The sequence below is a fragment of the Rana temporaria genome, chromosome 11 (genome assembly GCF_905171775.1).
Source record: "Rana temporaria chromosome 11, aRanTem1.1, whole genome shotgun sequence".
In the NCBI taxonomy this organism is placed as follows: domain Eukaryota; kingdom Metazoa; phylum Chordata; class Amphibia; order Anura; family Ranidae; genus Rana; species Rana temporaria.
Window position 1 is genome coordinate 45,567,680 of NC_053499.1, and position 16,981 is coordinate 45,584,660.

Below are 16,981 nucleotides of genomic sequence, written 5' to 3' on the forward strand. Positions count from 1 at the left end.
AAGGCAATGGCACAGTGAAGTGAGGCAATGGCATGGTGAAGCAATGGCACAGTGAGGTGAGGCAATGGCACAGTGAGGTGAGGCAATGGCACAGTGAGGCAATGGCACAGTAAGGCAGGGTCACAGTGAGGCAATGGCACAGTGAGGCAATGGCACAGTGAGGTAAGGCAATGGCACAGTGAAGCAATGGCACAGTAAGGCAGGGTCACAGTGAGGCAATGGCACAGTGAGGCAATGGCACAGTGAGGTAAGGCAATGGCACAGTGAGGCAATGGCACAGTGAGGTAAGGCAATGGCACAGTGAGGCAATGGCACAGTGAGGTAAGGCAATGGCACAGTGAAGTGAGGCAATGGCATGGTGAAGCAATGGCACAGTGAGGTGAGGCAATGGCACAGTGAGGTGAGGCAATGGCACAGTGAGGGGGGAAGGGGCTCGTCTTTTTTGGCAAGTATATCCCAAAACCAACATTTTAGCTGGAAAATTAGGGGGTCTTCTTATACGCCCAGTCGCCTTATACGCCGGCAAATACGGTAGCACAAACAACAATGGGTGAAAGACTCTTAGAAGCTGTGACAAGCCCTACTAGACTCATTTACATTATAGCAGACAACAGACAGACAGGTGGCTGGAGTTGACATCAGCATCTCCTAACAGTATGTGTGCCAACATTAAGAACCAGTCACTATTTCTAATGTATCGCCTGGTTACTTTGAAGAACCGGTGCTATTTAAATTTAAAGGGAGATCAGAGTGTAGTTAAACTCTGATCCAAATTGTTATGCTTAAAACAGGGTCTCTGTCCCAGCTTGGCTGTGCTGTGGGTCATTCTGTTGTACTGGGGTGTTAAACCCACTCAGGCAAGAGTGGTACGGAAGGTGTTACATATGGGAACAGGGCTGTTTCAAATACTACGCCTGAATCTGCTATTCTCCGTTTTCCTGCAAACTCTATCCCTTTCATCACCAGTTCATTGTTTTTTACCCGGCTGGGTAATAAAGAGCACAGCAAAGACACTTGTTGCGGACATTCTTTTACTATTGCTATATGCACCATTCACCCCTAGGAATTCGGAAGAACCACGAGGTAAATGTACCACCCAAAACAACCAGCAGCTCCTCCGGGGGTAGTGCTACACTAATATGGCATATACAGGGTTCCCAGAGTCTGTGTGTCTTGGGGGGACATGAACCTGAATCCAAAGTAACACCACCTCAGGGGTCCCCAGGCATACAGCTCACAAAGAGCACCGTTCCCCCAAATGCCAGGGCCCATTATCGCAAGGCAAGAGGCTAGCATTCAGTCCTCTCCTAAAGTCTCTGTCCTTGCTAGGTCTGTCACAAGGACCTTCTTCCACTTCCGCTTGGATCTCCTTGATGATTTGAGCCCCACGTCCTCCCTGCCCACAACCTTCTTGAACAAATTCCAGGAGGCTGCAGGACCATTCACAGGGTACAGTGCGGCTCTTACATGCTCAGTGGGAAGCTGGCTGTGAAGCTGTAAGGAGTCACAGGCAGTTTCCCATCTGTGCCTGTGCGTCGGCGCACACCAAATGCGCGCGCACATGTGCCAATGGCGCGTGTGTGCACGACGAGTGTACGTGCATCGGGAGCGTGCGCGTTAACACGGGTTGGCGCCATTTTGCCTTTAAAAAGCCAGCAGCTGCACTAATACAGTGCTGTTTGATCTGCAGCTCTGTATCAGTGTTCTGAATCCCTGTCTAACCTGCTACCAATACCGACCCGGCTCTGCCTGACTACCCGAACCTCTCCGATCCCCGACCCTTGGCTTGTTTGACCCTGCTCACCTTCTCTGCCTACCTGCTGCCAGATCTTTTTGCCTGAACCTTTGACCACACTTTAGCCCTCTGCATCAGCTACCTGATTTCCTGCTTGACCCGGCCCATCTGACTCCGCTACTGTCTGTTGCTTGTACCTAACCTGGCTTACCTCTCCAGCTCCTGCTGTAGCTGTTCCAGTTTCGCCAGCTCCTGGACCACTGATCCACCACTTCCGCTCCAGCTGTCCTCAGTTCCAGCCATCTCTGAAGGATCATCATCCAGTGCCTGACTACTACTACCACTCCGGCACTCCTACCTCACTGTGCTCCTGAGCTCGCTGTTCCCACTTCAGTGACTAAGAGAGGCCTTCTCCTGCAAACTCGGCTCTGACTACCAGGTACGTTCATACATAACAGTTACATTGGCTGAGACAGCAGTGGGATCCATTTGCTCCTGTTACTGTCAATCACAGCCAGTGAACCAATGAGTAGAGAGAAGGGGCAAAGTCAGCTGTGCTCTGTTTGTAAATGGATACGTAGAGCAGCAGCCATAAGTATTCAGGGTGTAGCATGTAACATGTTAGTGCTGCAGCTGCCCCAGCACCCCCCTCCCCCTGATCCCTGCCTTGACAGCAGACTGGGGATCTTCTCCCCATGTCTGCTGCCACAATTCAAAAAAGACGCACCCGGGCGGGGGTCCAACCACCCAGCCGCGTCACTCATATACAGTATTCTTTGAATGGTAAACTACAACTAGCAACAGCCTTAGCGCCTGTCGGGTTATAGTTCTCAATAAACTACCACATCGCTGTTGAGCGCTGTGGTAGTTCATTGAAAGTTCCTCTCAATGTGTAACATACTGTAATTCTTCTACGGGGTATGATCACACAGCTTACACCCAGGGTCTGCAAGAGCTCTGCATAACACCCACGATCTGCTGTAAAAATGGTATATGCTAACATGGTTAGGTGCCTCCCCCCGGCACCAGGAATTATCTGCTGTCAACATATGGTATATCGCTGTTGCTTCATGTCTCCAAATGTATGCTGGAGCCAGCGTGTATTCCACCCAATGGAAACAGAAGTGATGGAGTGCCGTGCGTCTGTGTTCTTACGCGTTTCATTCCAAGGACGTCATCAAAAGGCCTAACCATGTGGTATTTTAAACAAATAAACAGTGTTATGCGATTACTTTCTTTTTAGTTTTCTTGTATGGAAATATGATGGTGGTACGGATGGTAAACCATAATGAGAGATTGACCAGAGATACTAAGCGTGTTTTGACCTGCCTCAGTGTAAACTCAGGTCAACAGCCTATGATGAGTTTGGTCCTAGGAGGACACTGGAGTGGTGACAGGACACGAAGATTGCTATTTCTGCACAAGGCACAGCACTTTCCATTGCTTAAAGAAAGAGGAGCACTTTTATTTTAGCACCGCTTGCATTTTTAGGAGCTGTCAGCACTTTATTCTATTTCAAGCACTGGTTACACTTTGATGATTATATTTAAACTATTTTTTGCACTATATGGAATAGTGTAGCTATTTTCAAAATTTTTGCTGTAGCGCCCCCTTACTTTCAGTATGGGCACTACGCTAAAGTTAGTGGGGAATGGGAGAGTTACTTTGCTCCCATTCAAAATTTGCTAAAATTGGGACTTCTGTCACTCCAGAAACATCCACTGGGTCAGTCTGTACTCCAGGGATGCAATACCATCCCTGGCCAGCAGTTGGCACCAGAGGGGTTCTGGCAGAGCAACTTTTCCCAGCAGCCAATCAGAGAAGTTTCTCCCTCGCAAGGCATGCTGGGGAGGGGTATATCTGGGACAGGTGTCATGTGCTAAGGAAGTTTTGCGGGGTCCCGGTTCCAGGTGCGGCATCCACCTTCAGGGTGCGCGCATCCATGGACCCCGCCAGAGAGGCCCACCAGGCCAGAATTGCAGTCTACACAAACCCTCATCCGAAGGTAAGAAGGGACCCCAGTGACTTACTGGATCCCCAGGTCTATTGAAAGGATCCCGGGTTGTGTGCCGTTCGATTGGGGGGTCGGCTTGAGGAGAACCCGGAGGCAGGTTGTCCAACAGGGCTTGAACGAACCAATCGGGGATCTGGTGACCGGAATGCTGACAGGTACGTTTTGCTGTCATCCGGTGACCTATTCTAAAACCTACTGGGAGGATTCGCTCCGTTTATCCATCTAGCTCACCTAAAGTAATTGGCCTGTGGTAGAGGCCCTAGAGTAGGGTGACCAGACATCCCCAGTTTCAGGGGACAGTCCCCTGATTGAGGACACTGTCCCCGAACCAAGTCTGTCCCTGGTTTTGTCCCCAGATTGGATTTAATAGGGGGCCGGGGCAATTTTAAAGACAATCAATGCAGAATTTAAATAAATAAATTAGAATTACACACCCCTGCTCCGCCGTGCCTACTAGCATAGGGGGGTTGTATTTTTTCCATTATCTGTGTCCCTTTCTGATGATCATGTGCTGGTCGGAGCGGAGGGAATATTTCTTCAGTTTCAGGCGCATGCCATTTAGCTTTTCTTGCATGTTCTTCTGCCTTGGCTCAAATCCTGGCCAGCCACCTGCCTATCTCCTTGCCTTCCCTGGCGGAGTGATCTTCCTCCGCTCCCCATCCAGTAGTAGCCGGGGCCCGAAGAGTAAGACTTAAGAGGCTGTGAGGCCGGCGGTGACGGGCAGAGAGTCGCTGATTGTTGCCAATACTAGTAAAGAAAAAATATGTCCCCGGATTTCATTTTAAAAATCTGGTCACCTTACCCTAGAGCCAGGTCTGTGAGAGAGATCTGTTCCTCCCAGAAAAATCCTAAGTGACACTTCGGCTGCCAGGCTTGTGAGAGGGGTCTGTCCGGGGGCACTTTACCCACTCCAACTGTGGCGACGAATAACATTTGGTACTCTATTGAGCAGGTACTGCTCAATTAATATCCAGGCCTGACACTGCAAGGTTCTCCTTTTTTTTCTTTCATCAACCTGCTCTTCCCACTTAACCACTTGCTGCCCGCCAATGACATATTGACGTCGGCAAAGTGGTTGTAGAATCCTGACTGGACGTCATATGACGTCCTCAAGATTCGGGGGCGCGCATTGCGGCGATCGTTGTTGCAGGGTGTCAGTCTGACACCCCGCAACACCGATCAAGGTAAAGAGTCTCTCACGGAGACTCTTTACCACGTGATCAGCCGTGTCCAATCACGGCTGATCACGATGTAAATAGGAAAAGCCGGTAATCGGCTTTTTCTCACTCGCGTCTGTCGCGATCGGCTGCTCCTGTGACAGGGGGGGGGGGTTTGTGCTGATCGATCATCAGCACAGCCCCCCCCGAGGATGCCCACTGGACCACCAGGGATGCCCACTGGACCACCAGGGATGGCCATATAGACCACCAGAAATAAAAAAAAAAAAAAAAAAAAGGATGCCACCCTAGACCACCAGGGATGAGGAGGACACAAAAAATGGATGCCAATCAGAGCTGCAATGGATGCCAATCAGTGCCTACAATGGGCATCACTGATTGGCAGGCATTGTTTGGCACTGATTGGCATCCATTAGTACAACACATACAATAGTGCCCATCTATGCCCATCCGTGCCACCTATCAGTGCCCATCCATGCCGCCTATCAGTGCCCATCCATGCCGCCTATCAGTGCCCATCCGTGCCGCCTATCCGTGCCCGTCTGTGCCGCCTATCCGTGCCCGTCCGTGCCGCCTATCCGTGCCCAGCTGTGCCGCCTATCTGTGCCACCTATCCGTGCTTATGCGTGCCGCCTATCCTAGCCCATCCATGCCGCCTATCCGTGCCACCTATCAATGCCCATCCGTGCCGCCCATCAGTGCCGCATATTAGTGCCCATAAATGCCACCACATCCGTGCCACCTCATCGGTGCCCATCAGTGCCGCCTTTCAGTGCCCGTCAGTGCAGTACCATCAGTGCCCATCAGTGAAGGAGAAAACTTACTTATTTACAATGTTTTATAACAGAAACAAAAAAAACTTTTTTTTTCTAAATTTTTGGTCATTTTTTTATTTTTTTTGCAGAAAATAAATATCCCAGAAGTGATCAAATACCACCAAAAGAAAGCTCTATTTGTGGGTACAAAATTATAAAAATGTAGTTTGGGTACAGTGTAGCATGACCGCGCAATTGTCATTCAAAGTGCAACAGCGCTGAAAGCTAAAAATTGGTCTGGGCGGGAAGGTGTATAAGTGCCCTGTATGGAAGTGCTTAATGTTGATGTTGGCATGGAATAAAGCATTGGAAAACCCTTTATTCACTGTCTGGACCTTCGCTCACTGCTTTGTTCTCCAACTGCACCCATACGCCACATTAGGGTAACTCAATATGCCGATCCCAAAACAAATCAGCGGCTCCTTCGGGGGTAGCGCTACATTGCATATAGAATTTTGCCACGTTAAGCCTTGCATGTTTTCTATATTGTTTTGCTGCATTTGTTGTGTATTTCTCTGTGCAGCAAAACATGCATTTTCTTGCCACATTTAGGGCGTCATTTTTACGGTGTGATTAACATTTAACGACGCATCAAACGTGACGTGTTCTTAGAGCAATTTTAAAACGCACAATTTTTGCATGCATTTAAAGTGCGCAGGTGCGAACGGATCCTCAAAGTACTGTGCTTTGACGTGTTTTAATGCATTTCCATCGATTTTAATAAATAGCTGTGAATCCAGGTGAGGGTTTACCTTTTCACATGTGCACTGATAAATGTCATATTTATTCCACGTTCATGTATGTATGTGTGTGGTGACTGCTCAGGAGAGCACACAGGACAGCTCAGGGTTCAGGCTGATCAGCACCTATAAGCTGACAGCTCCCCATGACAGTGCACATTACAGCGTGCAGAGCTGTCCCCGGCCACCCCCACAATGCACCGCGCAGCCTCCTCCTCCCATGCTGCTCTCCGCCGGGTGACGTCGGACCCGGAAGTGTGCGTGCTGCGGGCGGTGCTGTGTTTACTTCCGCCGGAGCCGGAGCTGAAGCCGGGGAGCGGGAGACCCCGAGGATGAGCTGAGCCGGAGGGGGCGGCAGACATGGAGTGGCTTATGGGGTAAGCCGGGTAGAGTGACGGCTGAGGGGAGAAGTGACAGGACGTGAAGGGTGACAGGAGGATGATGAGCTGGGACAGTGCAGGACAAGATGAAGGGCAAGGGGCACAGGGGTGAGAGGGCCTCCGTAGGGCTTGTGGGCTGTATGAATGAAGCACAATGGCAGGGAGCTGACATGGCATGGGGTGACACACAGGGGGGCAATGGCAAATAAGACTTATAGGGGTCACAGGGAGAGATCCGAAGGGGGCAGGGCTGTCATCAGGGACAGGAGGAGATATGTTTGGGTGAATAGACAGGGAGCAGAGGGATCTGACACAGGAGCAATGGGGCATATGACCTGCTAACATAGGTTAGAGGGAGAGATTATTGGGGGTTCAGGGGGACGTAGTGACTGGTGGAGGGATGAGATGGCAGGTAGGGCTGTCATCAGGGACAGGAGGTGATATGTGGATTGTGATAAGCAGAGGAGACATAGGGATCGTACACAGGGGGGCAATGGAGAATAAGACCTGTTGAGGTTACAGTGAAAGGTCAGTGGGGGCTCCAGCAGTGACAAGCAGGGTGATCATGTGGGGGGGCCGTATACAAGGACAGGGGTTTATTTGTGAACCATGGGAAGCCGGGAGATCTCACAGGGGGACATCTGACCTGTAGAGGTTACAGTGACATGTTGTGATGGGTGCCTGGGGGGTAGTGACAGGTGACCAGATAGTGGACATGGGTTACTGTATGGATGAACCACAATGGCCAATAGAGAAGAGATAACACAGGAAGCTGGGTGATCTGACACAAGGGATGTGATGACACACAGGGGACAATACGACCTATAGGTGTTACAGTGAAAGGTCAGTGGGGGCTCCAGCAGTGACAAGCAGGGTGATCATGTGGGGTGGGGGCGCCGTATACAAGGACAGGGGTTTATTTGTGAACCATGGGAAGCCGGGAGATCTCACAGGGGGACATGGGACATCTGACCTGTAGAGGTTACAGTGACATGTTGTGATGGGTGCCTGGGGAGTAGTGACAGGTGACCAGATAGTGGACATGGGTTACTGTATGGATGAACCACAATGGCCAATAGAGAAGAGATAACGCAGGAAGCTGGGTGATCTGACACAAGGGATGTGATGACACACAGGGGACAATACGACCTCTATGTGTTACAGTGACAGGTGGATGCAGTAGTGACAGGTGGGTTGATCAGAAGACGGGGGACAGGTCTGACAGGGGTTGAAATGCCAGCTGTAGGAATAAATGGCAGTCATAAGGAGGGGAGAGGCTAGTAGGGAGCAGAGGGATCTGATACAATGGATATGATAACACACAGGGGAATATCTGATTTGTAGTGATTAATTAAAATTAAAGGTTATTGGGGGGGGGGGGGGGGTTATCCTGAATGATTGGGTATGCCTGGTGTCCCGGTATTATTACAGGTGACAGTGACACAGGCGAGAGTATAGGTGCCTGTGGCCAAGCATACATTTAGGGTGACAGCCGGGTAATGAACAGGCGCTGGCTAGAACCATGAAGGACAAGATAAGTGTGGGGCAGATTTTTGGGATTGCATAAACTGAAATACATGTTCAAGCTGGCTAACTGTGTCAATGTAGTTCCTCTCAGGCCAGACCCTACAATACTGTGCACAATTAATTGCTGTTTAAACATTTATTGTTGTTGTTATTATTCAAAACGAAAAAAGATCTTTGATTTCGATCTATTTTAGGCTTTTGGTGACTGTGTGACAGCTCTATTGACAGGCTCCTAATTCTGTGGTAGTGTTGTCATCGAGTCTGCACCCCTCTCAACCTGACTGGCAGTGGCCAGATGCTTAAACCTTATCCACAGCCCATGCATGCAGGTGGGAGCAGAACTGGGGTCCCATGACTGCCGTAAAAAAGAGCGATATTAAAGTGGAATTCCAGCTTATGCCTAACTAGCCTTTAAACTGTCTCCTCCCCTTTCCTAACACCCATGCTAAACCCGTGTAAGAAAGATGTATATTCTTACCTATTTTAGGCTGCCTCAGTCTGGTTAGGTGATCTGTGCTGTGTCAGCCTGCAGCAACTGCAGAGGAGGGGAGAGAGTGCCCGACGGCGGCTAATAAAGCCTTGAGTGGTGATGTCACCCATAGACTTCAATGGCCCATGCGGTGTTGGTGGTTCCTCCTCTCCCCTGCAGCTGCACTAGCTGACACAAGGAAGCTGATCACATGACCAGACTGGAGCGGCCTGAAAATATGTAAGTATATACACCTTTCTTGCACAAGCTAGTTAGCATAGATGTTAGGAGGGAGGGGACAGTTTTAAGGCAAGTTAGGTTTAAGCTGGAATTCGACTTTTATCTGCAGACATTCAAGAGAAAAAAAGAGTGTTTATTGTTGGTACCTGCTGAGTATTTAAACATTTGTGGCTTCATATGTACCTTAACCACTTGCCCACCAGGTGAATTCTGGCACTTCTCTCCTTCATGTGAAAATCACAATTTTTTTGCTAGAAAATTAATCAGAACCCCCAAACATTATATATTTTTTTTAGCAGACATCCTAGGGAATAAAATGGCAGTCATTGCAATACTTTTTGTCACACCATATTTGCGCAGCGGTCTTACAAGCGCACTTTTTTTGGATAAAAATCTCTTTTTTGAATTAAAAAATAAGACAACAATACATTTTGCCCAATTTTTTTATATATTGTGAAAGATAATGTTACGCCGAGTAAAATGATACCCAACATGTCACGCTTAAAAATTGCGCCCGCTCGTGGCATGGTGTCAAACTTTTACCCTTAAAAATCTCGATAGGCGACGTTTAAAAAATTCTACAGGTTGCATTTTTTGAGTTGCAGAGTAGGTCTAGGGCTAGAATTATTGCTCTCACTCTAACGATCGCGGCGATACCTCACTTGTGTGGTTTGAATACCGTTTTCATATGCGGGCGCTACTCGCGTATGCGTTTGATTCTGCGCGCGAGCTCGTCGGGACGGGGCGCTTTAAAAAATTTTTTTTTGCTTTTCTTATTTATTTTTATTTAGTTTTATAATTTTTTACACTGAAAAAAAAAAAAAAAAAAATTGATCACTTTTATTCCTATTACAAGGAATGTAAACATCCCTTGTAATAGAAAAAAGCATGACAGGTCCTCTTAAATATGAGATCTGGGGTCAAAAAGACCTCAGATCTCATAATTAGACTTAAATGCAAAAAAAAAAAAAAAAAATGTCATTTTTTCAAATGACAAAAAAAAAAATGTTTCTTTAAGAGGCTGGGCGGGACTGACATTTTGACGTCACTTCCGCCCAGCAGAGCTATGAGGACGGGTGAAGGAGATTTCTCCTTCAGTCCCGTCCCCGCTCAGCTGCCGGACACATCCGATCCCCTCCGCCGCTACCGACGGCTCCGGTAAGCGGCGGAGGGCGCGGGAGAGCGGCGGGAGGGGGGGGGGCCCTCTCCCGCCACCGATAACGGCGATCTCGCGGCGAATCCGCTGCGGAGACCGCCGTTATCGTGTACACCACCGCCCCCTGAAAAGATGAATATCTCGGTTGTGGCAGCAGCTGCTGCCGTTATCGAGATATTCAACTTTAAAAAGAGGACGTCTTTTTGACATGGGGCGGTGGTCAAGAGGTTAAAGCGGAAGTAAAACCATCGATTTGATAGTTTCAAAAAACAGTTATCATTCCCGGCATGCCGGAAATGCTAGCTGTCACATTTGCTTGTGCTCTCATCCAAACTGTCAAACCATCCAATGGCTGGTGTCATAACTGATCACATGTGCAGCATCATGGCAGTTGCAAATTAAACAGAGGCCAAGATGGCAGCTTCCTTGGTTGAAAACGATAGGAGGGTTTACTTCCACTTTAAGAACAGTACAGATATAACAAAAACACTTGTATGTATCTCACGTATTGGCTATGTGCATTGTGGGTAGTGGATAGGTTTTGTCTGTTAGTCCAGCAGATAGAAGCAATCCATGCCATGGCACATTGCTATATCCTGAGTGGTGTTCTACTCTCATGTTACTAGCAGTATTATTTGAGCATTGTCCCGGGCATCCAGTCTTATATGAGCTTTAATTAATCTGACCACCGTAAGCTGCTGGATTCTGATTCCTTGTAGCAAGGTATTTTAGTTTTTATAAGACCAGTAGAGGAAAGGAGACCTGTAGTGGATCCTAACACAGGAGCAGGATGGTGCTCCATGACATGCTGTGTATATGTGGGGACCTGTGACCTTTTCTTCTGAGTTGTCATCTTATATATGTGCTGTCTCCTGATCTGCTCTATTTTTAGTGCCTGAGCACTGCATAGTAGAGAAGAGAAGCAGGGGGATGCAGCATGTTTAACTATAGACGCCACTAAGCTGACCACACAACCCAACCCAGATAGAGCTGCAGGAAAATTTATTTTTTATTTTTTTCTAAGAAAAAGCACACACTTTTTACGATCTCATAATAACGGTTACTCCCATTTGCAGGAGTTACTTTTTCTCCCTACCATGGCTGTCATGCAAAAATATGAATTGGAGAAGCAAGTTGTTGTTTATGTGGGGTCCAGTCAGTTAATTGAGCAGTTAGTATTAAACGCTTATGCCTCGTAGCACAGGGGTACTTGGTCTTCTTCCCACGCTCCAGACATGCTGGTAGGTTAATTGGCTGCTGTCTAAATTGGTCCTAGTACAGTATGTTTCTATAGATTGACTATGCACATTTGTTGTCACATTCTACATTCGAACAATTGGGGAGGGTTCAGGAAAGACCTGGTAACCTAATGCCTATCCGACTTGGTGTTCAGAGAGCTGGCTTATAGAATCACTGGGAACAGGTCTATTCATACATGATAGTTCATTACTGATGGCCCTTTCATTATTATGTAGAGCCATTTTTAGGGGGGGGGGGCCTAGTAGTGATGAAGCTATAGGGCTCATGAACACATGTATTTCCAGATGTATATGTGTACAGCGTATCTTCACTGCATCTGAGCACCACAAACCAAAACACCATTTAAAGGCAGAAGGTTTTTTTACCTTTGGCCCCTTTAACACTGGGGCAGTATGTGCGGTGGCGGTATAGCGCGCTAATTTTATCGGCCGTATTCGGCCGCTAGCGGTGTGGTATTAACCCCCACTAGCAGCCGAAAAAGGGTTAATACCGCCGGCAATACGCCTGGATTACCAGGGTGTCCCATTGTTTTCAATGGGAAGGAGCGGTATACACACACCGCTCCTCTCCACGCTCCAAAGATGCTGCTTGCAGGAGATTTTTTTTTCTCCCGCCAGTGCATCGCCTCAGTGTGAAAGCCCTCGGGCTTTCACATTGAGAATGCTGGGGCAGAAGTATTTCAGGCATTATTTATGCGCTATTTTAAGCGCTAAAACGTCTGAAATAGGCCTCAGTGTGAAAGGGGCCTTAAAGCAGAGTTCCAGCCACAAACTTTTTTTCTTTTTTTTTTAAGTAAGCAGCTACAAACACTAGCTGCTGACTTTTAATAAGAACACTTACCTGTCCAGGGAGCCCTCGTTGTCGGCCCCCCAGAAGCTGATCCATCCATCGGATCAGGTGCAGTGGAGTGGGTGGAACTCCGCTTTAAGGCATTCTATGCCTTAAGATAAAAAGCCTTCTGTGTGTAGCACCCCCCCTAATGCTTACCGGAGCCCCCTCTTTTTTTGTCCAGTGATATCCATGAGATTCTGCCATCTGAGATTCTCCCTCCTGATTGGCTGAAACACAGCAGCGGTGCCATTGGCTCCCGCTGCGGTCAATCAGGACGGGGACGGGCCGCAGGTCCGTGTCTGGACATGGGGAGCTGTGACTCGGCTCGGGTGTCCTCATAGCAAGCTACTTGCTGTGGGGGCACTCGACAGGAGGGAGGGGCCAGGAGAGCTGAAGAGGCATAAGAGGGGGATTGGGGCTGCTCTGTGCAAAACCACTGCAACAGAGCATGTGAATATATCAGTGTTTCTCAACTCCAGTCCTCAGGGCGCACCAACAGGTCATGTTTTCAGGATTTCCCTCAGATGAAACTGCTGTGGTAATTACTAAGGCAGTGAAACTGATAAAATCACCTGTGCAAAATAATGGAAAGCCTGAAAACAAGACCTGTTGGTGCGCCTTGAGGACTGGCGTTGAGAAACACTGGAATATATAACATTTTTTTTTTTTTTTTTTTTTTGAACAAGATTTTACAATCACTTTATTTTTTTGATATTCAAAGCAAACTCCCCCATCCATCCATGTGTCTATGCTTTGTTTTTTGTTAAATTACTTTGAAAAACACCCCCCCCCCCCAAGCATTTCTGGCTGTGGCCATCTTGAGTAAGGTTAAATGATTCATGTAGCATTTACTTCCTGGAATCCATCTGCCCTTAGCTCAAGCATGCGGGCAGGATGGTGTGCTTAGCTGAGAAACCCCTCCTCCTCTCCTACCCTCCTGAAGACTCCTGGGATGTATGACATAATTTGCCCAGGCAAGAAACCAGGAAGTGCTTGAAGAAATGTAAAACAAAATAAAATAAGTAGATATGATATACTTTCCTATCTATTTACTAATGCGAACAGTATGAGGATTAAAAGTAATCATTGTTGATTGGAGGAGAGATGCTCCACTTTAAGTGTGCCTGTTATTGTGGAGCCCCAGTTGTTGGCTTAATTCTGCCCATAGGAATGAATAAAAAAAAAAACATGCTGTACTGATTCTTGTGTTTACAGATGGACACGCATTGGCCCATACATATGTTCCTGTAAACACAAGTACTGGTGTTTTATGTCTGTATGCACATGTAATTCACTCCTATGGGAAGAATCGCACAGCATCTGGGGCTCCCAGGCACCACAAGTGCAGGCGTATTTTATACTGTACGCCGTGCTCATGAGCCCTTTGGATTGGCTCATCCACCTTTTCCCTGGCAGGTTACAGTAAGGAGAAGCTGCGGTGGTGGGAGTGTGATGGCTGGGACAGTTTGGCGGAACTAGGAAATATTTTGGGAATATCTTGTAACGAGTCCTCATGAAGCATGCGATTCTGTTTTGGCAACAGTCATCAAAAATCTGAAATATCAATTTTGGGTTGAGCTGACCTTCAGAGAGTGTCATTTATTTTTAGAAGAAGGATGTGTGTTCAGGACTGGACAGTTCCCAGGAACAAGGTGTACAATGCGGCTAACCTTCCCTTTTTTTTATTTTTTATTTCCATTTTCTTCCCTGATGCTTTTATGAGAAGCTCACATTTCCCAACTCCCTAAAATGTTCTCCTGATTCCCAGATTGGGCTCACTCATCGTCCATCCCCTGAACTCGGGGATTATGGTACTATGGCAAAGAGGGTCTTCTTTGCCCCCCCTCTTTTCAGCAAGGAAAGAGATTGTTTAACGATGTCCGTTATTTTATTTTCTCATCAAAGTATAGATGTGCAGTCCTTTATTTTTATCAATTGTTTTATCTCAGTGCTTGAGGTGAAACCACCACATGCGTTTATAATGTAGTTAGTTCACTTAAAGCGGAAGTAAACCCATCTATTTGATAGTTTAAAAAAACGGTTAACATTCCCGGCATGCCGGAAATGCTAGATGTCACATTTGCTTGTGCTCTCAACCAAACTGTCAAACCATCCAATGGCTGGTTTCATAACTGATCACATGTGCAGCATCATGGCAGTTGCAGATTAAACAGAGGCCAAGATGGCAGCTTCCTTGGCTGAAAACAATAGGAGGGTTTACTTCCACTTTAAGTCCCATTTAGGGGAAACTTAAAGTGGATGTGAACCCCATTCATGAAATCTGACCTGGGCACATATATCTGTAGTGTTTATTTATCTCTCTTCAAAGCTCTCAGTGCCATTACTTTCTGCTGCTCCATTCCTCTGTTCTCAGCACAGCCACTTCTGTCACGTTCTCCAACTTGAATTTGTGTCGGGAGGGAGCTTAGAGGTAGATAAGCAGAGAGCTTGTTTATTCACAGTTCCTGTATGTTCCTTAGTTCCTGCATGTTCCTTGGTTCCTCTGCCTATGTGGAGGAAGGGGGGGGGGTGCCTTTTCCTCCAATCAGCTCTCACACAGTGTAAGCCCAGATTTCTCACCCACTGCTGAATGAGAAAACAAGGTTTCTAACACAAACTGCACTTTCCAAAGAGTGTAGAAAGGAAAAGACAGCAGATATACATGTAAAACTCATGTAGGGAGATTTGTTTCATCTGTTTATCATCTGATACTATTCACTTCTGTGGGTATAGGAGAGCATTTACATTCACTTTAAAGCGTGGTTCCACCTGCGATTTTTTTTTTTTTTTTTTTACAAACACTGTAGCTGCTGACTTTTAATGAGGACATTTACCTGTCCTACTCACCTGCAATGTCAGCTGCCCCAAGTCCGATTCCTCCATGCTAGCAGCTCCCGGCGCCGCCATCCTCAGTAAGGGAAACGGGCAGTGAAGCCGCGCGGCTTCACTGCCCGTTTCCTACTGCGCACGTACGAGCCGCGCAGCTCTTTGTGAATGGGCCGGCTGCTCTTTGGGATACACACAGTACCCAGAAGGCAGGAAGACACTGCAGGAGGACAGAGGAAGAAAACCCACCGCGGACGATGAAGAGGCAGATTACAGACTTCCGCATAGCAACCGCTATTTCTGGTAAGTTTAAACATTTTTTTTTCAGGGTGGAACTCCACTTTAAGGCCTCATGCACACAGGATGTTTTTTATCTTTACTCCTGGCAGGAAAAAAAGAGCCTTAAAAAAGACATGACTAATGCCACGTTTTGCAAATGCATGTAGGTGCGTAAAGCATTTGCGTTCATAGATTCCATTGACCAGAATGTTCATTCTTTTTGGGGATGTCTCTACCAGCTTTGCACATCTAGAGTGAAAAAAATTGTGATTCTCATTTTAGCCAGAGTCGTGCAGCTCTAGTATGAATACTTTTTTTAGGCATTGTAAACTTCTATAAAAGTGGTGTGTTTTATACCCTGAGCATGAGGCCTTAAAATGATCTCTTGCAATGGGGGCTACCCCTGTACTGCAAGGGTTAATTGCTTGTTTAGTCTAGAGGAGACCTTTTGCTCCTCCCATTATTATAGCGCTGAGCTGTGGAGGGGTGGGGAGCGGCCATCTCAGCGACTCGCTGAAAGGCTGAGACTGCCATCAGTCAAGGCAGTAGGCGGATGTAGAATTCTGAAGTCGGGATGACGCCTCGACTGATGGCAGTGACGTCAGCGGAGAGCAGACTTCAAACCGATCTCCGCTGAAAACGGGTCACAGGAGTGCAAAACAAATTGTTCTCCTGTGACCCATAGGAGAAGCCCAGCCTAAAAAGCTCAGGCTGGACTTCTCCTTTTTAAAGTAGGTAGAAGGTTAGCAAGTTTTTGCACTTTAAGTTATTTAGTCTAGTTAAGTTGAGTATAACAAGCATGCTATGCTGCAAATACAGACTGATTTTACTGTTGTGAGTTTAGTAACACTTTAAAGCGGAGCTCCGCTATAAAAAAAAAAAATAAATGAAAAGCCAGCAGCTACAAATACTGCAGCTGCTGACTTTTAATAAATGGACACTTACCTGTCCTGGAGTCCAGCGATGTCGGCAGCAGAAGACAAGCAATTGCTCATCTCTCGGCTGCCCCCACCACCATCATCGGTGAGGGAATCAGCGCTGCGCCGTCCTCACTGTTCTTCGCTGTGTTCGTTAAATATATATATATATATATATATATATATATATATATATATATATATATATATATATATATATATATATATATATATATATATATATATATATATATATATATATATATATATATATATTTCTAAAGTAAACAGGAAATGCACCCCTTTGTGGAAGTGACATCCCCCCGTGGATAGAGCCATTGTTTTATGATGATCTAACCTGCTCGGGAACGTGATCCAAGCATAACCTCATACTTGTAATTTACATTGGAAGAGCTGCAGCTGACATAAGCCTGTATGCATATGATGTGGTCAGACTAGACACATCCAGTTGCATTGTGATCAGGTCAGATTGCAGGCAAAGCTGTCTATATTCTGCTTGTCAGTTGCTGTGGATGTTTGAAATCCTGTCATAAGCCATGTGATTACCTTTTTTTTTTTTTAAATATCAGAATTCATATAATTAATAATACTAT

At 46.8% G+C, this 16,981-nt stretch overlaps 1 protein-coding gene across 1 annotated transcript in view; it reads left to right on the forward strand.

Annotated features, from left to right (window-relative positions):
* Positions 1-6,728: 6,728 nt before the first annotated feature.
* The window catches only part of MOB2 (MOB kinase activator 2), a 79,534-nt gene continuing 69,281 nt past the window's right edge, over positions 6,729-16,981 (forward strand). Inside the window, exon 1 of the mRNA XM_040328494.1 lies at positions 6,729-6,859. Coding sequence (XP_040184428.1) covers positions 6,843-6,859 — 17 coding nt within the window. The 5' untranslated portion in view covers positions 6,729-6,842. The remainder of the gene's footprint in view (positions 6,860-16,981) is intronic.